Source organism: Sminthopsis crassicaudata, chromosome 4, assembly GCF_048593235.1.
Source record: "Sminthopsis crassicaudata isolate SCR6 chromosome 4, ASM4859323v1, whole genome shotgun sequence".
Classification (NCBI taxonomy): domain Eukaryota; kingdom Metazoa; phylum Chordata; class Mammalia; order Dasyuromorphia; family Dasyuridae; genus Sminthopsis; species Sminthopsis crassicaudata.
Window position 1 is genome coordinate 312,060,217 of NC_133620.1, and position 26,530 is coordinate 312,086,746.

At 38.3% G+C, this 26,530-nt stretch overlaps 1 protein-coding gene across 4 annotated transcripts in view; it reads left to right on the plus strand.

The window, feature by feature from the left end:
• MGAT5B (alpha-1,6-mannosylglycoprotein 6-beta-N-acetylglucosaminyltransferase B) overlaps positions 1–26,530 on the plus strand; it is a 125,844-nt gene that overhangs the window by 83,791 nt on the left and 15,523 nt on the right. For all 4 annotated transcript variants that reach the window (XM_074260219.1, XM_074260218.1, XM_074260221.1 and 1 more), the window contains 6 exons: positions 7,126–7,257; positions 9,251–9,384; positions 16,059–16,189; positions 19,937–20,092; positions 21,014–21,160; positions 21,764–21,880. In XM_074260219.1, coding sequence (XP_074116320.1) covers positions 7,126–7,257; positions 9,251–9,384; positions 16,059–16,189; positions 19,937–20,092; positions 21,014–21,160; positions 21,764–21,880 — 817 coding nt within the window. The remainder of the gene's footprint in view (positions 1–7,125; positions 7,258–9,250; positions 9,385–16,058; positions 16,190–19,936; positions 20,093–21,013; positions 21,161–21,763; positions 21,881–26,530) is intronic.

The window sequence follows — 26,530 nt, forward strand, 5'->3', positions numbered from 1 at the left end:
ATTTAATGTCAGCACATTAGACCACCAAACACAAACAGTTAATTGCTAATTTGGAGAAGAAATTGAGCCAAAACACAATTGGCCACAATGGAGCATAAATGGAATGGACAGCTTTTAGAGATTTGGTATAGAGCACTGCATTTACTCACCTGGGCCAAAACATTCACAAACCTCATGATTGGTTTGATGAGCATAATGGGGAAATTTAGAAATTACTAAACCAAATAAACCAACAACAACAACAATAACAACAACAACAACAAAACTCCACAGGGTACCAGCAGGATAGTTCATTTATCTCTAAAAAAAAACCCAGCATTTATCTCCATCAAAAGTAAAGTGAAAGTGAAGAAGACACAAGATTCTTGGCTCAGTTAAAAGGCAAATGAAATTCAGCTTATGCTGATAAAACCCAATCTAAAGGCCTTTTGTGACATCCTGAAGGCTGTTTATGGACCAAATATCTAATGATGCATCACAATTATGCAATGCTAATGGAGCCACATTGATTAGTAATAAGGAGAAGAAATGAACTAAATACTTCCATTATATTCTCAACAGACCATCATCAATCAACACTAAAGCCACTGATTATATAACTCAGGTTGAAATCAATCCTTTCTAGTTGAAAAAGAAGTTTTGAATACCATCAATGTCTTCTTGTGTGGCAAAACACCTAGTGCTGATTCTATTACAGCTAAGATTTACAAGCAAAAGGTCCACTGAGCATACAAAAGCTGACTGAAGGGGCAGCTAGTGGTTCAGTGGATGGAGCACCAGCCCTGAAGTTAGGAGGACCTGAGTTCAAATCTGGTCTCAGACACTTAATAGTTCCTAGCTATGTGACCCTGAGCATGTCACTTAACCTCAATTTCATAAAGTGGGGGGGGGGCTGACTGAAATTTCTAGGTTATATAGCAAGAGGAGATTATTCCCCTCAAAATTTAAAGATCTCCATCTCTATAAATGTAAAGGAAATAGATTGTCTGTGATAAGCTCTATCTTAGACACTGCTGGCAAGAATCTCACCAGAGTCTTCAATAGGCTGATCCTTTACCTAGAAGATGGTCAACTACCTGAGAGTCAGAAAGTATTGATATGGTGTTTGTTTCCTGACAACTCCAGGAAAAATTCCAGGAGCATTTTTGAGATCTGTATACAATGTTCATCGACTTGACCAAGGTCAAAAGGACTTATGGAAAATTATATTAAAATTTGATTGCTTAGGGATCATCAGTATTGTATATCAATTTCATGATGTCATGTTCACCCAGGTTCTAGATGTTTGATGATGTTGTTATGCTTTTCCAATCACCAGTGGAGTGAAATAAGGTTATATGGTTACTCCCATGCTTTTTAAAAGCATGATGTTTTTAAGCAATATATTCAGACACTTTCAATGAGAACAAAAAAAAAAATCAAAGTCAGCTACCACATTGATGATAAATTCTTTAACTGGAAAAGGCTACAAGATAAAACTAAAGCATAAGGACAGTTGTTGCATAATTTTTTTATTCACAGATAATTGTGCATTCAATGCAGCTTACAGTTTAAATACTTAATAATTAAATAAATAAATAGATAAGGTCACTTACCTTGGCAGTATATTCCAGGGATGTACACATAGATGAGTTTGATCATACATTATCAGAACTAGCTCAGTATTTGGGAGGTTCCAGAGAAAAGTGTGGGAGAGAAGAGATATAAGACTGCTTGTTAAAGTGAAGGTCTATAGAGCTGTTGTGCTGATTTCTTTGTTGTATACCTGTGAGACCCGGACAATATACCAGCAACATGCCAGGAAATTGAATTGTTTCTAGTTGAATTGTTTTAGGAAGATTCTGAAGATCAGTTGCCAAGATAAGGTACCAGACAGGGAGGTCCTTTCTCAAGCTCCCTGTCTGGTACCTTGTCTTGGCAATTGATCAGTCACCTAGCACTTATTCATCTACCATGTGCCAGAACTTTTTTTGGGGGGGGGGTGTTTGGATCAGGGAAGGGGAGTGATTACAAAATTATGGGAATGATAAGGCATCACAGGTCAAAGGAATTTGGAAGTCCCTGTTCTTGAACGCTAAGAATGATGGGGTAAAACTAAAAGTCTGGGGAGTAATAGGGTACTGGGAGTTATGCCCACTATTTATGCTATTATTTGCAAATGATTTCATATCTGTAAAAAGCATCCCCTCATTTTATAGACAAAGAAACCAGAAAATTACTAGTTCAAACTCACATAGCTTAAAAACTGGAGACATGATCAAAATCTAGATAGCCCTGACCATTGGTTTTTTCCATGAACCACATTATATCACATCTCAATCAGTACTATCATTCCTCTAAACCTCTCCCCATTAAGGGGCTAGGTCATAAAGCTCCCATAAGACTTCCTAATGAGGTGTAAGGATAGGATGACTAGTAGATATGAGATGACAGCAGGACTGTTTCATAGATATGACTCTTATACTCATAGAATGCATAGATCTCACTTAACAGATGAGTAAACTGAGACTCAAAGTGGGCATCTTTGGTGGTTTTAAAAGTATTTCCCTATTCCTGTTAATGTGTGCATCCAAATCCATTAATTAATTCCATGTGTATTTATGATTATAAAAATACGGTTTTGATAATAATAAAATACTAGCTAGCATTTATATATTATAGATATTCATATATATTTCTACTTATATATGGCTTTAAGATTTATAAAGCATCTTGCAAATATTATTTTATTTGATCTTCATAATAATTCTGGGAAGTAGGTATCATTATTACTTCATTTTATACATGAGAAACTGAAGCAGACAGCAATTAATTGACTTACTCAGGGTAACATAGTGTCTGAGTTCAGATTTGAACTCAGTACTTCCTGATTCCAAGTTCAGCTCTCTAAACATTGTACCATATCGCTACAACAAAAAAGACACAATATTAGGTCAGACCCTACACAAGTCAATAATTTGAGCCTCAGCTTCCTTATCTATAAACTAAAGATAACAGTTTTTGTGTATATCAAATGAGATAATGCATATGAAACACTTTTCAAAGCTTATAATATCAAAAACTATTTTCAAAGCTATAAATATCAACAACTAGGTAAAGGGGTTACAAAGACAAAATGAAAAATAAGCCCTGTCCTTCAGTAGATTATATTCTACTACAGAGATACAATATTTACATATAACTAAACTGAAATAAATTGAAGAGAGGAAATTAAGCACTAGGAAAATTAGAAAAATCTTTCTAGAGGAGGTAACATCTGAGCTGAGTATTGAAGAAGGTTAAGAATTCTAAGAGGTAGAAATAAGAAGAATATATTCTAGGCATTCAGGACAGTCTGTTGCCAAAGTATAACAGAGAAATGTAATGTCAGGTTGGGAAGAATAGCAAATAAGCCAGTTTGGCTGAAACATGGGGTGCCAGGGAGGGAGTAATGTGAAACAAGTCTGGAAAGGTACTCTGGAATCAGATGGAAAGGATTTAAAATATTAAACTGAAGGAACTTTTAATCCCCAAGGGACTAGAGAGCCCCAAAGAGTCACAGACAAAGATATGATGAGGTCAGATATGAACATTGGGAAGATTACTTTGTTAGCAGTGTGAAAATTGAACTGGAAAAGGGAGAGACCAAAAGTAAAGACCAACTAGTAAAGTCCAGGTGAAAGCCAATGAGGCCCTGAACTAGGTTGGTATTATTTGTTGCTGTTATTGTTGTTGTTTATCCTTTATTGGTGCTTTAGGAAAAAGAACAATGACATTAAGAGGGTGATATCTTGACTTTGAAGTAACTTGGATTTAAGTAAGGCAAAGCTGTGCAAAGTCATCAGTCTAATTCTCTCTTCCAGGCATGGTGTCCAGTGGGGACATAGGTCAAGACAACTGGTGATGCAACCCATTTGCAATAGGTATTTTTGGCTAGAGTTTGACGCAAAGCCCATCCAGTAATTAAAGGCTAAGTAAGAATTGAGATTTTTTTAAAAGCCTAATTTGCCTTCATAAAAAAATCAGTCTGGGAGGAGAAGGTTTTTAAATCTGCAAGTAGAGAGAAAGGGATAAATGCTAGAGATAGAACATTGACAATACTTGATTATGGATTGGATATGGGAGATGAGAAAATGAGAAGCTGGGAATGACTCAAAGGCTTCAAACCTAGGAGATGAGAAGGAAAACAGTGACCTTAATAGATTTAGGGAAGTTTGGAAGAATATTGGATTTAGGGTGGAAAGAAAATTAGTTTTGTTTTGAACCTGCTGAGTATGAGAAGCCTTTGGGACATGCAGCTGAAAATGTCTTTCAGTCAGTGACAGGCCTGGAGTCCAGGAGAAAGATTAGGTGTTTATTTATGGATTTTATAGTCATCTGCACAGAGATGATAATTAAACCCAAAGAAGCAAATGTGATTACCAAAAAAAAGCATTAAGAGGAAAAAAAAAAAAAGAAAACTATACCGCAGAGCTTTGGAGACACTTATATTAAAAGAGAATAATTTAAAAGATATCTAACAAAGGAGACTGAAGGACTGGTCAGAAAGCTAAGAGGAAAGAAGGTAGTTTCACAAAAAGTGAGTCTACTTCCTGCAAAGTTTCCTCTCTTCCTACTCTCCCTATTAAAATCCATAGGATATTTCACTATCTTTATCGGTCATTCAGGCTCTCAATCTATGTGTCATTCTTAACTTTTTTATTTTGCCAATTTCTCTCAAATTTAGCTTTATAACATCTCTCTGTTTTCTGTGGGGGGATGTATTACACACACACACACACACACATACACACACACACACACACACACACACATACACACACACATACACACACAGAGTCTCTTCTGACACTTTCCCCTGATACCAGATCTGATACCCCTCATCACCTCATTCCTGGAATACTGCAGTAGTCTTCTGGTTGGTTTTCTCTTCCCACTCCAGACATCGTCCTCTCAGAAGCCAAAGTGATCTTCCTAAAATGCAGGCTGACTATATCATCCCTGTCTTTAAAAAAAAAAAATCCCAGTGATTTCCTATTACTTCCAGAATTAAATATAAAATACTCGGTGTATTTGTAATTTGGCCTCTTCCTATATTTCCAACTTTCTACTTTTCTCATTTCCATGAACTCTGAGATCTAGTAACATTGGCCTTCTTGCTGTGCCTCAAACAAGACACTCCATTTCCTCACTTCATGAATTTTCACTGACTGTCCCCTATGCCTAGAATTATTTCCCTCCTGTCTTCCCTAGCTTCCTTTAAGTGTCAGCTAAATTCCTACCTTTGACAAGAAATCTTTTCCTGATCCATCTTAAAGTTTTTGCTTCCCTGTGAAATTATTTCCAATTAATCCTATGTATGTCTTGTTTGAACATAGTTGTTTGTATATTGTCTCATATATTAGACTGAGCTCCTAGAGGACAGGGGCTGTTTTTTGCCTTTTTTTTTTTTTTTGGTATTTCCTGTGCTTAGTACAGTGTCTAATACACAGTAGGTGTTTTATAAGTATTTGTTAATAAGTAAAAATTAAATTTTTGAAGAGAGAAAAGTGAGCTCAGAATGATTTTCTGGCAAAGCAATTGGAAACTGATACCCTTGGGCAAACACGTTTGAGTAATAGAATGGGGATAAAGCCTAATTGTAAGGGGTTGAAAAATATATAGAAGGTGAGAAAGTAGGAATGATGAGTTGGTTTTGAAAGGCAAGTATGGAAGGTAGCTGGGTCAAGTATGGAAGGTAATGGAGTCAGAGAACCTGAATTAAAATCTATTCCAATTGAGAGAGACAGAGGCAGAAGATGAGGAAAGAAGGAAGAAGAACAAAAGAAGAGGAGGAAGGAAGAAGGAAGAAGGAAGAAAGAAGGAAAGAAAAATAAGGAAGAAGAAAGAAGAAGAAAGAAGAAAGAAAAGGGGGAAGGAGAAGGAAGTGAAGAAGATGACAGACAGTCTGTGAAGGGGAGTGATGTGAATTAATTCTAGAAGGATAGTAGGGAGCCAAACTCTGAGTCTAGATTAGAAGTACTGAATTTTCTTCCCTACCAAAGTGATTCTATTTGTACAGTGGGATAAAGTGAGTGGAGGAGGTGATGGTGGGGAAGTGTCTTCTCTGTGCGATTTCATCTCAAAAGACAGCCTCAGACTCCCCCAGGGTTTGTACACACAGGATTGCAAATGAGTCTTGTCAGCCTTCCATAATAGTGACCAGCAACTTATGAGGAAAACAAACTCTCAAAAGGAGAGAAGAAACCAAAGATTCATTTTAGCTCTTAGTATCTTACCCTTCTCTTTACAAACATACTCAGGAAGTAAAGCTCAGCTTGTCATCACAATCTTGAACTTAAGTTAAATTTAATAAACAGTACAACCAAGACATTTACTGTGGGAAGTTGTTTCAATGTTAGATAAGTCACTCAGCTACTCAACGGAGCTGGTTCCTTGAAAGGCATAATCACTCAGCTATGGGTCAAATAGAAACTCCTGTTTCATTTAAAGCCCTTTACAATCTGGCTCCAGTCTACCTAACCAGGCATTATATATTAGTTCCCTTCACATACTGTATCCAAACTGGTCTATCTACTTGTTGTTCCTCATATACATTCATATACACATTCTGTACTTTTGCACTGGCCTAGAAGGCTTTCTCCTCCCCTCTGCTTCTTGGGATCTCTAGATTTCTTTAAAGCTTAGCTCATGTGAAGGAACAAAGAATATTCTAATTCCCCCCTCCAGTTATTAATATCCCTTAAAAAAATTTTATGAGCAACTAGGTGGCACAGTAAATAAAGTACCAGCCCTGAAGTCAGACATTGGACAAATCACTTTACTCCAATAGCCTCAGCAAATATATCCAAATATATCCATTTTTAATATATTTTGTATTTAATTTTCTACATACAAGTTCTCCCTCCTTTTCCCTTTCCTTGGGAGAGGAACTGTTTTGTTTTTGTCTTGATATTACCATCACCTGGTATAGTACTTGGGACATATTCGATACTTAATAAATACTTTTTGAATAAAATTAAATCTCATTTAACAAATTGGAACACTATTCTTTTTATTATTACTAATGACCTAGACTTGATTGGGGCAGAGTTGCCCTTTCTTGCATGCCTAGTTGGCCCAAATTCTGAAGGGTTTCTTTCTCAGTAACTTAGGGGTACCGCCAGGCCGGGGAAGCTGTCCACTCACCATACCCCTGCCGTTTGACCTCATCTACACTGACTATCATGGCTTGCAGCAAATGAAACAGCACATGGGACTGTCCTTCAAGAAATACAGGTAAGAGGCAAATGTTGGGACAGAAGTGAGGGTGGGGAGGGTGGAGGACAACATATGAATAAGATCTCTAAAAGTTCTAAAATCCAGGACTTTACTCTTTTCTATAAACTCCAGGTCTATAGCTTTCAGATTCTAGTCCTTTCTTTTCAGATTGACCTCCAGCATTATTTTGTTGTTGCCCTTTTGTTAAGGGGGTGGGGGAAGAGTTGTATTATGCTTTAGTAAATGCTATAGTTTAAAGAGGTGCTTTATAGGAGTTACTAGGGTTATTAAATGTGGTTGAGTCCATTTAGGAAACTATTGCTTAGATGAGAAGTTATCTGGATGAGATTTGTATCCCTTTTTCACCTTAAAAAAAAAAAAACTGAAAGTAATTTAAGTTTTTCAGGCTGTCTTACCAGAATGACTTGTTCCACTTTCATTAAGATTGGTAGGTATTTTTAGTGACCTTGGGGCCTCTACTACATGGCACATACATTTTATCTAATGCCATGTCCTATATGATTAAGAATAAATCCCCTCCTTCTATCTCCTATATTTTCCCTATTGCACTGATTGGTCTCATAAGCCATTTTTGTAAGAAGGGAACATCTTTCCTTATAGGATGAGGTAATGCTAGAGGAGTGTACAAATTCAATTCAGCTATCATTTGTTTTTCAATCATTAATCTAACCAGAATAGAAAAGAAACAGAATCCGCCCCCCCCACCTGCCTGCCCCATCATGATATACTTGAGTATAGATGAGATGAAGAATGCAAACATTTTTCTGGTCTTTTTTTCCTTCTTTCCCTGGCTGCCTTTTTGCTACCTGAACAAGGCCTAATTCAGACTTTGCCCAGATCTTTTGGCATTTTCTGAACTATCCATCCAGTGTCCTTGCTCTTACTTGCTTTCATTTTGGAGGACTAAGAAAATGCTACTGGGCTGGCAAAGCAGGTGATATTGATGATGGGGGCAAAAGAATCCGGGAGTAATAGCAACAATCTAAAGACAGTCAACAGAGGTTCCCAGATCTTTGCTCCATCGCTCCAGCAGTTCATCCCCTCACCCTTATCTAACCTCCATTTTCACATCCTCCATATCCATTTCAGTCCTGAGAAAGACAAATGGAATCACTCCCTGGTATATCCACAGCCAGCAAAATATGGAATTGAATTTAGCACAGATAGTCCTGCTATTTATTACATTTTCTCTAATCCCATTGACTATCCCACATGATTTTATTAAAGTAAAAAAAGTGACAGGCTGCATTATTGCTTTTATTAAAAATTAATTGCTGAGTTCATTCTGCTCTTTTGCACCCTCACCTAACTTCAATCTCTCACAGTAGGAATAATGCCAACATCAACATTTCTTTGTTATGAGGAACAAGCACATTAGAGCGGCCTGGGACTCTGAGGAGGGAGATGAGACTCCTTTTGGGGGACGTTTAAAGCTTAATGACTTTTTTCTATTTCTGGAGAAAAAAATGCTGAGTCTATTTCTTCCCTTCCTTTGGGCCTGCTGGACTCAGTTAAGAAAAACTATCATTGTGCGCCTGTGTCTAAGTGTAGCTGTGTGATATATTACATTGTAGTCAGATCTCTTACTCTGAAAGGCAGAATCCTTCATAGAAAAGATTTCTCTGGGCCATCCAGGCACATGCTTTATTGGGCAGTCAGAGATGAAGGTGATAGAAAACTTAACAGAGTTAAGTAAGAACTTGTCTAGAATGGAAGCAACAAAGATGTTCTAGAGAATAACTTCTAGAACTGTTTTGTTCTTTGCTTCTCCAAAGAACAGACTTTCCAGTTTCCCTGAATTTTCTTTCACACCCAAGAAAATATTCCCCTATATGTGGGATATTCATCCCACAGTCAGATACAGCGTAACGATGTAAGAAGCTCAGAACTTCCTCAGAGGCAAAGACTAGACTATCCCCAGAAAGATTTCCATGACATGTAGACCTAGACAGGTAGACTATTGACCACGACCCTTATCTTTTTCTGATAGGTGTCGATTCCGGGTGATTGACACCTTTGGCACAGAACCTGCATACAACCATGAGGAATATGCTACTTTGCACGGTTACCGAACCAATTGGGGTTACTGGAACTTCAACCCAAAGCAGTTCATGACAATGTTCCGTGAGTGGCCCTCCATGTGGGACTGGTGAGGGGTAGAGCCTTCTCATGAGTGCTGAGTGTTATTTTATGGTTCAACTGGAATCTTATCTCTCTTTTCTGTCCCAGAAAATAAAGGAGAGAAAGAAGGATGATGACACTAAAGTGGTTCTTTCCCAGGCCCCACCTTCTCAAAAGGGTGAAGGAAAGAGAATAAGCATTTATTAAGCACCTACTGTGTGCCTACTGTGTTTCTCTGAGAAATGCTACCCCTTAATGATGGAGAGGTAACAGATTGAGGGGAGAGATTTACAAGGGAAGACAGCCACAGAAAAACCCCCTCAGAGTCTAAGAAGTAGAGGATTAGAAAGGGGAAGCTTTTCTTGGAGGACTCCCAAAGAATTTTAGACCTAGAAGGAACCTTGGAGGTCATTGACCAATCTCTTATTTCACAGAAAAGTAAATAGACTTTCAGAGAGGTTAAAAGATTTGCTCAGAGTCATAAGTTTTAGAATGAGATGGCATCTTAGAAATCATTGAGCCTAAATTTCTCATTTTGCAGAAGAGGAAACTGAGAACCCAAGAAGCACAATTTCCTGTCATCTCCCAGTAAATAGTCAAACCTGAACTGGTATCTGTTTGTTTTAATGCTCGTTTCAGAGCTCCCTTTGTTATACTACATTGTCTCATAAAACAAGAAACAGAAATACCTTATTTATCTACTATCTCTGGATAATCAGTCATCCCACAGGAAGACAATTTTCCAAGTAATTGGAACAAACTTCTTCCAGACTCAAAGCTGAAAAAACAATGAGATGGCACAGTGAATAGAGTGACTGTCTTGGAGTCAAAAGGACCTAAGTGAAAATTTGACCACAGACATGTACTGGCTGTGTGAACTTGGATTTGGCCACAGACACATGCTAGCTGTGTGAACTTGGGCAAGTCACATAATCTCAATTGCCACCCCTTCAAAACAAAAACAAATTCAAAACAGGAAGCCTCCTTAAATAATAGTAATCTTTCTAAACTTGATTCTAGATTATGCTGTCTTCTTAAATATAGGCTAGGTATCCCTAGGGAAAAAAAGCTTGGCCTATGGATTCTTTGGTATCTGTAACTCCTGGATTGAAGAAAACTGTTAAAACATTATAAGTTGCAGCTGTTCTGCACTATCTAGCCCTAGCTGTTTGCATAGAAGACCAAATGAGGTGACTATGTTAAAGTGATCTCACCTTTCTACAATACACTAAGAGCAAAATAAAAAATAAAGATATCCCTGCCCTCAAGAAGCCTACATTCTAATTGGAGGAAGTATTCAAGCAATAATCCCATTGCCTACCTAGCAATTCCATTTTACACTACTTTGATCCAGATTGTTAGAATTGTCTGTAAATTAAGAGTAAATAGAGTCAAAGTAAGGGCCTAAGTAAATGATATATCCTTTAGACTACAATTTTGTATTCAGATGTCTGTTTCTTGGCCAAGTTCTATATCTGATATCAAATAAGAGCTCCAAATAAATGGCTATTATATAAATAAATAAAAAATGAAATCCTAGTACATAAAGTAAAGAGGTGAAATGGAGATGGGGACAGGTTAGAGAAGGTGTCTTTGGAAGAAGTGAGTTTTGAGCAAGATTTTAGTGGAGAGAAAAGGAGGAAAAAGCTTCAAACAGAAATGATAGATGGAGGTCATATTGCAATGATGGAGAAATTGAGACAAGATAGAGTTTAGAGAGTTTTTAGTATTTCATTTATGGGAGAGCTTAATTGATTGACTGGATTGGACTCTCATCTCACAGTATCCAGCAGGAATGTGAGTTCTCAATGACATATTTATAGCTCTTAGCTCAGATAGCTAAACAAAGGCAAGGAGTGGAGTCCAAACTCTGGTGAGTGGGAATCTCTAGGTAGGGACCATCAATCAGGTTCTGACAGGTTGGGGGGTAGGACCATAAATTCTTGATGATTTAGGAGGAGTTAGGAGCCAGGAAATCTGAACTCCCCCTTATCTTGAGTTTACACATTTACAATTTATAACCTTAGAGTAACTAGCCCTGAGTTATATCAATCCTGATGAACTGGAGTGGGGTTTGCAACTAAGGGGATTGAGGCACAACAATTTAGGGAAACTGAGGCAGGACAATAAAAGGGAACTGTGGCACAACAATATGTGAAGGGAGGGGCAGATATAAACCAATTACTCTGAGGAGGCAAACTGCTTAATTTGGCTAACACTAAAGTTATTAAGGAAGGATGCTAATGAATTAAGGGTAGAAGACTGAAGATGGGATTGAAGTGTAGATAAGACTCAGTGGAAAACCTTAGAAATTAAATAAAGTAATTGGCATTTGACCACATAAATCAAAAGATTTGAGGCTTTTGAGCAGGAAAACTGAGAAAAACATGTTTAAAATTATCCTGGTAGTGTTCAGAGTAGACAGGGAAGGCAGCAATCTCAGCAAGATAGCATTGTAATGTTTCAGATTCCAGAACACTACAGACCAAAAGCTCCCATTAGGGAAATATCTAATGGAAGCCCTGTGTGTCTCTACACCTATGATCCTGTGAATCTCAGAATTTCCTCCCAGCTCTCATTCTTTGTCACATCCTCATTAGTATTTAGAGGCCATTTTGTCAAACCATCTCGTTCTATGAAGAATGAAGAAAATGAGCTTTACACAAGATGATTGTGGTTGCTATTTTCCCCCCAAAATGTAGGCAGTGAAGTGGTACAGTAAACTGAGAGCCAGGCTTGAAGTCAGAAAAACTCAAGAGTTGAAATCTGCTACAAACTAGCTGTATGGCCATGGGCAACCCCATTTCCTCATCTATAAATGAGCTGGAGAAGGAAATGGCAAACCACTCTCTTTGCCAAAAAAAACCCCAGATGGGGTCACAAAGAATCAGATGCAACCCAATTGTCTGAACAAGTAAATGATTCATACTCTCTGATTCCAAATCTGTCCCAGTCCCCTTTTTTTAAAGTCATGCTGAGATTTAAGATCTAAAAAGAAATTCCTAAGCAATGCTCAGCCCCTTTCAAACTATTAACTATTGATTTATTTTCCCAGAGGAAGAAACAGGGAAGTTGCATGCTTTTTTCTAGATCTTACCCTCCTGACCTTGCCTCTGGAATCTTTTAATTATCTGTAATACTTCTACAACTCACTCTTTCTGATTTATCTAATTCCAAATCTCTCAGGACAAATCCCCTACTGCTGGAAGAGAAGAAATAATAATAATAATAATAGTTATGTAGCACTATGAGTCAGGTACTATGCTAAGTGCTACATAATTAATATCTCATTTGATCTTTACAACAACTCTAAGAGATAGGCCATCATTAACCCCAGGTCTAGCATTCTGATCCATTGTACCATCCAGCTATGAAGTATGACATGGAGACCCTGTGAGCCATTCTTGGCAGATATTGGAGTAGTTTGCCAATGCAAACAGAGGTTAAGTGCTTTGCCCAGGGCTGCACTGCTAGTAAGTATCTGAGGCAGATAAGCCAGCACTCTAGCCACTGAATCCCTAGCTGCCTCCTAGACAAACAGGTTTAATTGACTTGCCTAAGACCACACAGCTAATTAGTGTCTGATGTAATTGATGTCTTTTCTAAATAGGTATAAATAGGGTCGGTCTGGGCTTGATTGACACGAGGTAAAGAAAGAAAGAATTCAGATGGTCAGGGTTGGGAAAGCTTCATGTTTGGGGTGGGTCTTGTTCTCAGTGTATTCTGCTGCCCCTGATTCAACAACTTTATTAAGTACCTACCTATTATATATTAAGTACTAATACTTGCTAAGTACCATGTTACCCACCTAGTATACAAATAATTCTGTAGTTCTTCTGGGTAAGATATACAGTTTAGATAAAATGTCAAAGAGCTTACAGCCTAATACTTTGAATACCCAATGTTATAAACTTAAGTAATTTAAAGGGTTACAAAATAAACTATTAGAAAAAATTTCAAATCACTACTGATAAAAGGGGTATAGGAAGATATCATTTAAGTCTAACTCAATAAATACACTTTAATACAACTGATGAAATTGAGCCTGGATCCCCAAAATATACATGACACTATGCTAGGCTTAGAGAGGTAAAGATACCTGAAGTTAGGAGATCCGAGTTCAAATGTGGCCTCAGACACTTTACCCTTCCTAGCTGTGTGTAACCCCAATTGCCTCAGCAGAGAGAGAGAGAGAGGACACAGAGAGAGAGACAGAGAGAGAGACAGAGAGAGAGAGAGAGAGAAGAGAGAGAGAGAGAGAGAGAGAGAGAGAGAGAGAGAGAGAGAGAGAGAGAGAGAGAGAGACAGAGAGAGAGAGAGAGAGAGAGAGAGAGAGGAGAGAGAGAGAGAGAGAGAGAGAGAGAGAGAGAGAAAGAGAGAGAGAGAGAGAGAGAGAGAGAGAGAGAGAGAGAGAGAGAGACAAAATCAACAATGGCTGCCATCAAGTAATTTATATTCTTGTGAGATGACATAATATAAACACAAATCAATATAAGTATCATATTAGGAAAAATTGAGGAAAGAATAGATTAACAACTGGAGGGTGGGGTGGGCAGAGATCAGGCAAAGCTTTATAGAAGTGGCAGGTGATAAGGTTTGTAGGAAGAAAAGGTTCTTTTTAAAAAGAAGAGGTAAATGCTTTCTAGGCTTGGGGGACAAATGGTGCAAATACACTAAGGTAGAAGATATAATGTTAAGGAAAATTTAAGAGTCTCATTCATCTGGAACATAAGAAGTTAGTGATAAGAGGTATGAAATAATGCTGGGAAAGTAGAAGAGAGCCAGACTGGAGGCAGAGGCAATGGGGAACACTGAAGTTTTTTGGCTAAGGAAGTGCCATGATCAGATCTGAGCCTTAGGAACATTAAAGTTTATCCCTTCCACATTGTGACTTTTTCTATCATAGCTTCATCATATCATGGGTCAGCATAAGAAATTAAATGGAAATCTGGGGAAAATTTCATGGAAGTAGCAAACACAAGAAAGCATGCAAATGACACAGAAAAAAATTGAAAAATTCAGAAATACAAAAAAATACATATAGTATTGTATAAAATCAACTCAAATTTTACAATGTGGGGATTAAAATTGTTCCTCCTATAATAAGAGACTGAGGCACAGCTCTGAGCCAATGGTACTTTTTAAAAGGGTCTGTGGTCTCTCAAAAAAATGGACCACATCTTCCTCACAATCCGAGAAGTCTCCTTCTCCCAGGGCCCTATTTTTATAGGCTAGATTTCTAGACATTCAAGAACAATCATGCCAAATACAGAATAATTCCATCAATTGACATATAACACATAAACTAAAGTAAGCAAAATAACATGTCTGAAGGATCATGAAGTAAGAAATATCTCCTCACAATATGGATGAGCTTCTCCTTAGGTTATGCAGGAGAAGATTGTAGAAGCTATCAGTCAGTGAGCTAAATGGTTCTAAGATGGTCACCTGCTTGTTGTGTTGGACAAGAGAGAGCAGTCCAGAGGTACAAAAATAAATTAAAGGACTTTCTATGCAATTGAGTTACCTCTGACACTCTGAATTTGGTCACAAGGAAAAATAAGAGTGAAGGGCCTCTAGTTAACTTTCTATAATTAATCAAGTGAACTTAGAATCTGCAGCTCACAGCTCTGGGCCTAATATACAGAACTTTGATATGATTCTATCAAATTGATTAATACTGATTAAAATAGAGCAGAGGACCAAATGGATTATTTCTCACAACAATAAAAGAAAAAAACTCAAGAATTCTTCTCTGGTATGAAAGGAGGGCCAAAAAAATTTACCTAGATTTTCCAGATCATTGTGGGGAGGAGGGAGAATGAAATGCTCCTAATCCCTGGGATGTGGAAGGGATAACTGTAGAATCAACTAACCTTAGCAGTTTTGGATATGCAATAAAAAGGAGAAAGGAAACAAAGAAAACTCCAAGATGATGAAATTGGATAACTGGGAGGGAAAGAGTACTCTCAAGAGACATGGGGAAGTTTGGAGGAAGGGTGGACTGGGTATAAAATATGAGTTCTGCTTTGAACTCTTGAGTTTAAGATACCTACAAGGCATTCCAATGGAGTTTTCCAGCAAGTAGCTGGAGATTTGGGACAGGAGCTCATGAGGATTCCAAATAAAGATATGTAAGTTTAGGATAAGAGGAGAAAGAGCTGGGGGGAAGGCTTATTGAATAAAAGAATGATTGTAGAGGAGGCTCAAGTCTTGGGGTGGGAATTGGGCTGGGCTTTGGGGGTGGATGGAAGGAAGAGGAAAAGTCTGAGTTGAGAAAGAAAGCTCTTGTTTTGAGTACTAATATCTCTAAGGCTAATGTTTTATTTAAGATTTGTCAGCACCCAGGTAAAACAATTACTGGTATGTGTTATGTGGATGGGGGTGGAAGGGAAGGAGATGATAATATGAAGAGGGAGAAACTGATAATCATTAATTAGTCTGGATGAGATAATATTCAAATTTCCTTCCAACTCTAAAAATCTATGAAAATGAGCTCCCTTGCAGTTCTATTTCCACTCTCTCTCTAGGCCCACTTCCTCCTTACCATCCCTACTCCTATCACTGCATGACCAAGCTCCCTCTGTGAGGGGGAATGAATAGTCCCAGGAGAAGGTCCTGGATGTGTAGATGACCCTTCCTTCCTTCCTCTCCTTCCTGCATCTCCTGGCATGCAGCTCACACGCCGGACAACTCCTTCATGGGCTTTGTGTCAGAGGAGCTCAACTCAACAGAGAAGGAGTTTATAAAGAACAACAAAGCCAGCAATATGGCTGTGGTATATGGCAAGGAAGCCAGCATCTGGAAGGTGAGAACCAGAAGCCAAGAGTCTACTTCTCCTCCTCTACCATCCCCTGATCATCAAAAATCCCATTGTTTACAAATATGGATTAGAACTCAAGGCACAGAGAATCGGGAAGATTTTCATTAAAAGGTCCCCTTTAACATATATGGCCAAGGTCCATCATGGTCTGTGTATCATGGGGTTATGGGAAAGGGAAAGTTTCAGGACAGTAAAAAAACCTATTAAAATGACTCTTCCATCCATTTGATTGAAGTAATTTACTAAAATGACTGCAATACTTGAGTATAATGTACTCAAGAACATGTTAATGATGTTTAGTGAAATCTAGAAAAGGAATATGAATAAGCATATTCATATAATAATAATAAGTTGTCAAGAACACATGAAAACAAACTAACCCATTTCTTTTTCTTTTTTTTTTTTCTTTTCTTTTTTTCTGGATTGGGTTATTGAACTAGTAGGCCAGAAGAATGCTATAGATGTAGCATATGGATATAGATATAGCATGACAAAGATTTTGGTGAAATATTTGACAAATTCTTCATGATATTCCTATGAATAAACAAGATGGAGAGATATGAGTGCAATTAAATGATGGATATCTTGCCTTGATCAGAGTATCTCTAAAGAAGATACATTCAAGTCTAGGCAATATATGTTTAGAAGGAGAGAAATGATAGAATAGCTTCAGTAGTGGGAAAGGGTCCAATCATGCTTAAGGAAGATTGATGAAAATAACTAAATGTTTAGCTTGGAGACTAGAAGACTTCTAAGGATGTATCTTGGAATATTCTAAGATATGGAATATGGAAACAGTATTACTTTGCTTGGCCCCAGAGGCCACACCTAGGAGCAATAGTTGGAAATTACAAAGAGGCAAGAAAAATGATATCAAGGGGAAAAATTCTCTAACAACTAGAGTGCTCCAAAAGTAGACTGGAATGCCTTAGCATAGTAGAGAATGCAATAGATTAAAGATATGGATTTAGGGTATGGATTACACCCCAGACGTCAACTGATATGCTTTCTAACATTGAAGAGGAATAGGGGCTTCCATAGAAACCTATATTTTAAGGTTCATAGAACATTATAATTAGATCCATTTCCAGAACTCAGACCTCACTCCCAGATCAGGAGACATTTGAATGGATTCTCAGAAGAAATCCTTGCTTTCAATTTTAAAAACATCTAGCCTTGAATCCTGTTCCACTTGCCATCCTTAAAGGTCATTTGATAGAAATATACACAATTATTGTTTTCTTCCTTATAGGGACAGAACAAGAGGATTTAAGTTAAACACCAGAAAGAAACTTGGCTATGGGGTGAGATACTAAATTGATCACTGGGGAAAGCTGAAAATTCTCTTTCCTTGGGGATTCTTAGGAATCACATAAAAAACATATGAACAATTTTAATTAGGCCAGATTAGGAGAAAAAAAATGGCCTGTCTTGAGAACTCATTTTAAAGAACCCAGTTTGGATTAATGGATGAGATACTAATGTATCACTTCTCCCCTCTTTTTTCTTCTGCCCACCTCTTGGGGATGCTGCAGATACAGGTATGGTACAAGTGATATGCCCCAAATTCTGATTGCTCTTTATCCTCCTCCTATCTGTTGAGTCTTGAACAATGAAACTTGGTATCTGAGCTACCTGGATTTAACTGAGGATGGAAATAGCCTTGTGAGAAGACTAGAAAAACAATAAGAGTAGCTGGATAGAAAGATCTTTCTACAAAGGGGCAGACAGAGACCAGGACCCTAAAACCCAGTTTGACCCACTGTCCTGAGGACTGCCCCTAGAGGGTGAAAAAAGTGCCAAGGAATAAGCTATATTGATGATATGCAGCAGGTAACACAAAGAGGCCAGTTTGTTACAGTGATAACAAGGTAAAGACTTGCAGAGAGGAATATTAAAGGAAAGAGCAAAAAGGCCCTAACCTTTAGTAGAGACCCTCATGGGTTGAAAGGAAAGGGAATGAGTCTTTGCTTCTCACATCTGAGAGTTACTTTTCTAAACAAGATGATTGTTGCTGAGAAATAAAGAAAGCAGAGAGGATAATAAAACAAGTGAGTTTAGTTTTACAAGAAAAGTGAAGATACTGTCCTGGGAGAATTATTAAAATCATCAAGTCTAGTAAGTGAAGGTACTCTTCACCAGATTTAAATGCCTGGGGCACTTTTGTTTAGCAAATGATCTCATGAGTCATTATACCAGTCTTTCTAACTACAGGAGAACAAGAATTTTTTTTCTTCGAGGAGAGAGATAAAGAAGTAAATTGAATCAGGGGACAGAATCATAACTAAGGGTGAGAGAGGGGGATAAGAGGGTGAGGAAAGATGGAATAAGAGAGGGAAAAGGTTATTATATACCTGAAAGGAAGCACAAGTCCAGCTCCAGTCCAGTGATAGCTTAATGGGACTAGTAATGCAGACTGCAGTTTTCAATGATTTTTTACCTTGCAAGGAGTGTAGCACTAATGAGACTAAGACCACAGTTCCATCTAAATGTATGAGCCAGTTACTCTCTCTCTGTTCCACAGCCTCATTTCTATCTCTGGCATCAGGGACCTAGTCAGCTTATAAGGGAAGCAGGGAAAATAAGGAAAATCTCTCTCCACTACTGGAAAAATACTTAGCCTGATAATTGTTTACTCATAGCATTCCAAGCTGAAAGAGACTTTAGAGGTCATAAAGTTTAACCATCTCCTTTTACAGATGAATAAATACAAGATATTTTGAGGAGAGAGAGAGAGACAGAGAGACAGAGAGAGTGAGAGTGTGAGTTAATGCTTTATAATTAAGGAAGGCTTCAAGGAGGAGAAGGCACCTGAATTGAACCTTAAATAAAGGAAGATTTCAAGAGACAGAAAGGAGGAGGATGTACATTTCAGGCATGGGAGACAAATTGTACAAATGCATCAAAAGCCCAATTTGATTGGAACAAAGAAAGGAGATGAGCGTAAAAAGGCATAAGGCTGGAAAGGTAGCTTTGCACCATATTATGAAAAGTGTTCACTGTCAGACTAAAGAATCTATATTTTATCCTAAAAATAGTAGAGAGCTGCTGAAGACTTTGATTGGGGGGAGGGGAGTGATGTGGTCAAATCTGAGCCTCATGAAAATTATTTTGAAAGTTGTCTTAGACACAGATTTTCTCTACCTTAAATGACCCATGCTAAAATCTCTAGTTTCTGAAAGGAAAAATGGAAAGGTAACTAATAAGTTATCTATTGGCATAACTTTTATAGAAATTTTGTATAACCCTCAACCCCTAGAATTGGGTTTTTCATACAGTAGATGCTTAATAAAGGTTTCCTTGAGATATCCATGAGGTATTTGGGATACCAAGGCCTCTTACCTGGGAAAATTGCCTTTCCCCAATGTAAGCATTTACACCTGAGACTGATGGAATAAATCCTCCCCTCTCCACTTTGGGCTCAGCATTGGGAAAGACTTAGGACCAGTATCTCTCCTTAACTTCTTTTCTTCCTTCTCTTTCTCTCTCCCTTCTCAGCACTACTTCCCTAGGTAAATATAAGGTAAGGAGAGCTAAGGGTTATAGGAATATAGAATTGAAAGTCAACCTAATCCAACTGTCTCATTTGGATAGAAAAATGCCACAAGTGCTTGACTCCCAATTGAGAGTTCTTCTCATTATACCATGTATTCCTGACTCAGTTATACTACGATGCCTCATAAGTGGTTCTGCATTATTCTGCACAGGTAATTCCTTCTCTTCTTCTCCCAGGGCAAGGAGAAATTTCTGAGCATCTTGAACAAGTACATGGAGATTCATGGCACCGTGTACTATGAGACCCAAAGGCCACCAGAAGTCCCTGCCTTTGTGAAGAACCATGGCCTTCTGCCACAGCAGGAGTTCCAGCAGCTATTGCGAAAAGCTAAGGTGAGGAGCATACAATCACCTCTTTTTTATTTTTAAATTTTTTTTAAGGCAATGGAGGTTAAGTGACTTTCTCAGAATCACATAGCTAATATAAGTATCTGAGGCCAGATTTTAAATAAAGTCACTTCTAAGGCCAGGATGAGAACAGTGGAGGGACAGACAACTGAGATGACTCATGAGTGGACATAATGCTGGAGAAGCTGAATCACATTAAACTTCAGAATCTTACTGCAAATGAAACAGAAGAAAGAAGTTGCAGCACAAGGGAAAGATGGCTCATGACTGTTCATGCAAACATTGGAAATGGTAAAAAATATTATTTCATGGGACATTTGGTAATTGTTGTGGTTGTTCAGTCATGTCTGACTCTACATGATTCCATTCTTTTTTTTCTCAATAATATTTTATTTTTTCCAAATACACATAAAAATTAGTTTTCAACATTCAAAGAAGAAGAAGAAGGTCTGGGTTAGAGAGGAAACAGTCATATTGGGATGAAGGAATGGTGGGTTTAGGAGCTACTGCTCTTGAAGGGCCAAATAGTTCTTGGTTTGCTAGCTCCACATGGCTTCAGGTGTACAGAGAGTTCACATTTGCTGCTTTGGAAACTATGGCAAGGAAATATGGGTTTCCAGGTAGACAGATCTATGCCACAGGGAGACTCATAAGGGGACTACTTAATGATATTAACCTAACTAAGGCTGGCAAGCTTGATAGAAGAATAAACATGTTTCTGTGTAGAAATAAATGCTTCTTAGAACTATCTGATAACCTCTGGGAGAAAAATTTTGGATCCATTTCCCGGGTCCTACTTTTTTCCCACCTTCCCCCCAAAACCTCACACACCTACTCATGTTTCTCTGACATGTATGACCTATTAATCAATTCCCGTTCTAACAGTACTGCTACCTATTCCCCTAGCTCTTCATAGGATTTGGCTTCCCCTATGAAGGCCCTGCTCCACTAGAAGCTATTGCCAACGGCTGCATCTTCCTGCAGTCCCGCTTCAGCCCACCTCATAGCTCCCTCAACCATGAATTTTTTCGAGGAAAACCTACTTCCCGAGAGGTAAGTGATGGGAGGCTTCTGATCCTCAAGAGGGAGGAGCCAGATATAACTAGAAGAGGGCCACTAATGTCTGTAAAAGTACTGATAATCCTCCAAATTGACTTTTAATTGGGTCTCATCTACTGACCTGCCCTTTCCCAGTAATCTTTCCTATCATGGGTTGACTCTTATACTTCCTTTATTTCCTTTCAGTGGTATAAGAGGCCCGAGGTAATTACTTCCTAGCCCCCAACAACTGAATTTACCTCAGTTACCAGATCCTACTTATATCTTGGAACTTAGGGATTCCAATAATAATTATTCCATTAGATCTCCAGAATGAGAAGAGAGAATAAGGCATGGGAAGTGAAGTTAAAGATTTAAAGGTTAAAATCTGTGAGTCTAGGGTATATAAATAAAAACTCAAAAGCTGTGGGGCTAGAATACAGTTGGTTGGGAAGGAAAGTAGAAGGAACCTGGGCAACATAACGAAATGGAACAGAATCAAAGAGTTTGGGGCTGTATTCCTTCAGCACATTTGGGTTGGAGGGCTGTCTGGCTTTCTATACTTGGGCTACTTCAGTAGGACACAGAAAAGCTGAGGACACCTTGTGTCCTGACCAGGTGTTTTCTCAACACCCCTATGCTGAAAACTTCATTGGCAAGCCACACGTGTGGACAGTTGACTACAACAACTCAGAAGAGTTTGAGGCTGCCATCAAGGCCATCATGAAGATTCAGGTGAGAAGTTGTGGTAAGCTCATTTAATCTTATAGAGAAAAATCAAGGTCAGTTTCTGGACTATGTTCTATTATTCTATCTACCAGTTTTAGTTTGCTAGTCTTACATAGCTATTCTACTTTAGCCTTACTTTCCATTCATTATTAACATTTTCTGTGGAAGACAATTTTAGAGAATTTGAGATTTATGAAACAGGCAGGCCAAAATATTCAAAAAGTAATAGAGTTGGAGAGGATCAATTAATATAAATTAAAATACATTTATTAAGCACCTATCATGTGCCAGAAATTATGCTAAATACTGGGGGTACCAAAAAAAGGCAAAAGACAACCCTTGCCCTCAAAGAGATTATAATCTAATGGGGGGGGCCAATGGAAAAAACAAATATATACAAAGCAAGCTATATACAAGATAAATAGAAAATAATTAACAGAATAAGGCACTAGAATTAAAAGGGATTGGGAAAGGCTTCCAGTAAAAGATGGAATTTTAGTTGGGACTTAAAAAGAAACCAGGAAGGTCAATAATGGGTAGAGAAAGGAGAACATCCCAGGTATAGGGAACAGAGAAAAATACCCAGAGCCAAGAGATAGAATATTTTGTTCATGAAATAGCCAGGAGACCATCATCCCTAATTCAAGATGTCAGGGAATTAGGTGTAAAGAGACTGGAAAAGTAGGAAGGGTTAAGTTATGAAAAGCTTTGAATTCCAAACATAACATTTTGTCTTTGATCCTGAGGCTAGTAGGGAGCCAAGCATTTATTGACTAGGCGGGGGGTAACATGATAGGATCCTGCACCTTAGGAAAGTCATTTTAGTGACTGAATAGAAGATGGATTGTATGTGTAGAGGTACTTAAGGCAGGCAGATCCACCAGCCTGAATGATAATAATAATCTGTCATAATCAAGGCATGAAGTGGGAGGGCCTGTACTAGAATGATGGCAATGTCAAAGAAAAGAAGGAGGTATTTTTGAGAGATGTTGCAAAGATGAAATCAATAGATTTTGGCAACAGCTTGGATATGGGGAGTGAGAGATAGTGAAGAATGAAAATGACATCTAGGTTGTGAGCCTGAAGAACTGTAAGCAGAAGAGGTGGAAGTGAAGAGGGGGAAATAGTTAAATTCCACTTTGGACATTTTTGAATTAAGATGACTAGTGGACATCCAGTTTGAGGTGCCTGAAAGGCAGTTAAAGATGAGAGATTGGAGATTGGCAGAAAGGTTGGCATAGTAGAAGTAGATTTGAGAATCATCACATAGAGATGGTAATGAAATTGATGGGAGGCGAGATCATCAAATGAAGCAGAATAGAGGGAGAAGAAAAGAAGACCCAATATAGATCCCTGAAGAGCACATGGTTAGAGGAAATGATCTGGAAAAAGATCAAGCAAAGGACACAGGAAATGAGTGGCTAGATAGGTAGGAGGAGAACCAGGAGAAAGTGGTGGCCCAAAAACCTAGAGAGAGAGTATAATCGACAGGTTGCAGAGAAGTTGGAGAAAAGGCCATTGGATTTGGCAACTAAGAGATTAGTAATTGTGGAGAGAGCTTGATGGAATGATGAAGTCAAGTCTTATAAGGAGTTAAAAAAAGATGGAGAGAAAGTGAAGGCACCTATTGTAGACTTTTCAAGGAGTTTAGTTACAAAAGAAAAGAAAGAATAATAGTGGGATTGGAGGGATCAAGAAAGATTTTTTTCGAGATGGGAGAGACATAGGCATGTTAGCAGGAAATGATCCATAGACAGGAAGAGACTGAAAATAGTGAGAGAGTTTAGTGATGCTAGAAGAGGCAGGCTTTTGGAGGAGACAGGATAGATCAGGATTGCTTGAACTAGTGGAAAAGATTATGAATCTGGTAGTTAACTTGTTAGGAAAGTTCCTAACAAGTTAAGAAAGATTTTGAGGTTCATGGATTAAAACACCAAAAATCTATTCCTTATGGAGTGAACTTAAAAAAAAAAAAAAAAAAAAAAAAAAAAAAAGAGGAATAATTACTGAGCAATAATATCAGAGTGGGGGATGGGGGGAGGATCTGAAAGTAGCAGGACTATGCCAGGGAGCATGAAAGAAGAAGCAGCTAATCTTGAAGAAGATTCTAAGAGATATGGGACCTTCCAAAAAACTATTTCAGTGCCTGCCTCAAGTAGAAAGGAAAGTGACAGGGGTATTCTGGGATGAAAGGAAATTTGTCCAAAAAAGGAGGTTTCCAGGGGGCCAAGGAGAATAGAGACTGGGAAGAGCAAGGATTGCATGCAGGTAAACAGAACTGAAAGTTCAACCTCTTCATTTCACTAATGAGGAAGCCAAATCTCAAGAAAATTAAGTGATCTTGGCAAAGGACATACAGTAGTTAGATTTTGAGATAAAGCTTCTATCCAAACGTTGGGATCTACAAACCAAGTACTAGCTGCCCTTCCCTAATTACTGCTTTGCCCTGAAATCCTTCTATGCCTTAATGTTCTTTTTAAAAATTTAAAAAATATTTTTATTATCTCCAGTTACATGTAAAACTTTTTTTTAACATTTGCTTTTAAATTTTGAGTTTCAGATTCTCCCCCTTTCTCTCTATACCCCCCCAATTGAGAAAGCCATGCAAAACATTTCCATAAACGTTTGGAGGCAATTGGGATTAAGTGACTTGCCTAGATCACACAGTCAATAAGTGTCTGAGGCTACAGTTGTACTCAGATCCTCCTGACTCCAGGATCATTGCTCTCTCCACTATGCCACATAGCTGCACCCAATTAAAATACTTGCAGCATACGCAGAATAAAACCCTTACCTGTTTTGGAGAAACCTCAGTTTTTGATCAACTTTTTTGGTAATTAACCTATGGCTATGACCACATTGGCATCTTGGGCCCCTTGTCCGCTTTAGACATCAGAGTAACCTTGACTTTTGGGGAATGAAAAAAGACATCACCCACCAAGCTCCAACTACCCCTTGTCCTATGAGTGACGGACCTCATATTGCTATTTGTCCTCCAATTCTCATTCTCAGACTACCATGACATCAGGCAGCTGATACCATGACATTCAAGTGAATTGGATTTGAGTGAGGGAGGGACTTTGGAAGTCACCAATACCCATGACATAATCAATCACCAGATGCTAAAAACCCTAGCAGAACTACTGTTCCGAACTGTCCTTTCTCACCACAATGTCAGGTGTAATTATCAGGAGTGATTTCCTTCTGTTAGTAGCAGTAGACCTCTAAGAATAATTTCTACAAAGAATTTGTTAATAACAAAAGAAAGAAATCAGTCTTCTATAGGACATAAACTTACCTATGTTTGTTTATTTATTTATACTTATGAAGGGAGACTTAGCTGGTAGAGTTCCTTCTTTGCTCTCTTTCTTTCTTACACTGACAACATTCTGTTATACTTTACCTTTGGAACTTCCCTCCAAAGACTGGAAACAAGTGAGGAATTAGCACTTCAGAAATCCAGTGATTTATCTGAGTGAATGTGTAAAGGTCAGATGGCTTTGCTTCTAAGGGAAGATTTTGTTTATTTTGTCAAGGAAGGAGTGTATGAAAAAGGGTCTTTTCAACTTCAATCCTCAGTTGCCTGATTACAGGATAATTATCTGTCCAATACATCTCCCAAGGATCCATAGCAGCTACAGCTACAAGGAACTTTAAAGGGTTTATTAAATTTCTCACACACACACAACCCCTTTTTGTCTGAGAAATGTTTACATGACCCCAAGTATGTGGGTATATAAAATAGATATACAAATTAAACATTTACTGATAATAAAGCATAATTTCGTGCTCTCATATCCAGTAATAACAATACTCCATAGGGTCTTAAACCAGTTTAAGAAACCAAACTTCCTTATTTTGCAGATGAAGAAGCTTAGTTCCGGGGAAGCAAAGTTACCTTGCTTAGTAAGAGGAAAACTTATGTGCTTAAGGTAACTCACAATTCTAGACTGAAGGCTTCACTGGCTCACACAAAATGGCTTTTCTGCTCACTGTTTGACTCTCCTCCCCCCCCCCCCCAGGCTGAGGTTAAGTGACTTTCCCAGGGTCACACAGCTAGGAAGTGTTAAGTGTCTGAGACCAGATTTGAACTCGGATCCTCCTGAATTCAGGGCTGGTACTCTATCCACTGCGCCACCTAGCTGCCCCCACTGTTTGACTTTTAAATCTTACCACTTCAGCCAGGGAAAACCAGTCTATCTGAATATAGTCTTTAAAGCTTTCTATTAATCATTACCTCTAAAGGGTGAGAACATTAATTCTTAAGAGGAATAGCAGTACTCTTTAGCTAAATAACTACCAAGCTCATCTAACTGGCTATCTCTAAGCTATGTGGTCCAATCCAGCTGGATTGTTGGATGCTGGACTCCAATTAGAGTACAGCTCATAGCAGTACAGTCCAGATTCCAGCTTTAAGACATCTTACCACAAAAATTCAAGACCTTTCATGAAACAGAGGTGGTGACAGAGAGCAAAAAGCCTTTATGAAAAACTTCATCTTTCAATAAAAGAGTAATAGTTCTTTTCACTGAAGCTTTTGACTAATGATGTCATCTTGCCGACCAATCAGGAATCAATCAGCTGGAGCATTTTCTCCACCCCCACCTATTGCCTTTACCTTTTATTAAATTCTCTGCCCTCCTACTTCAATGGTCT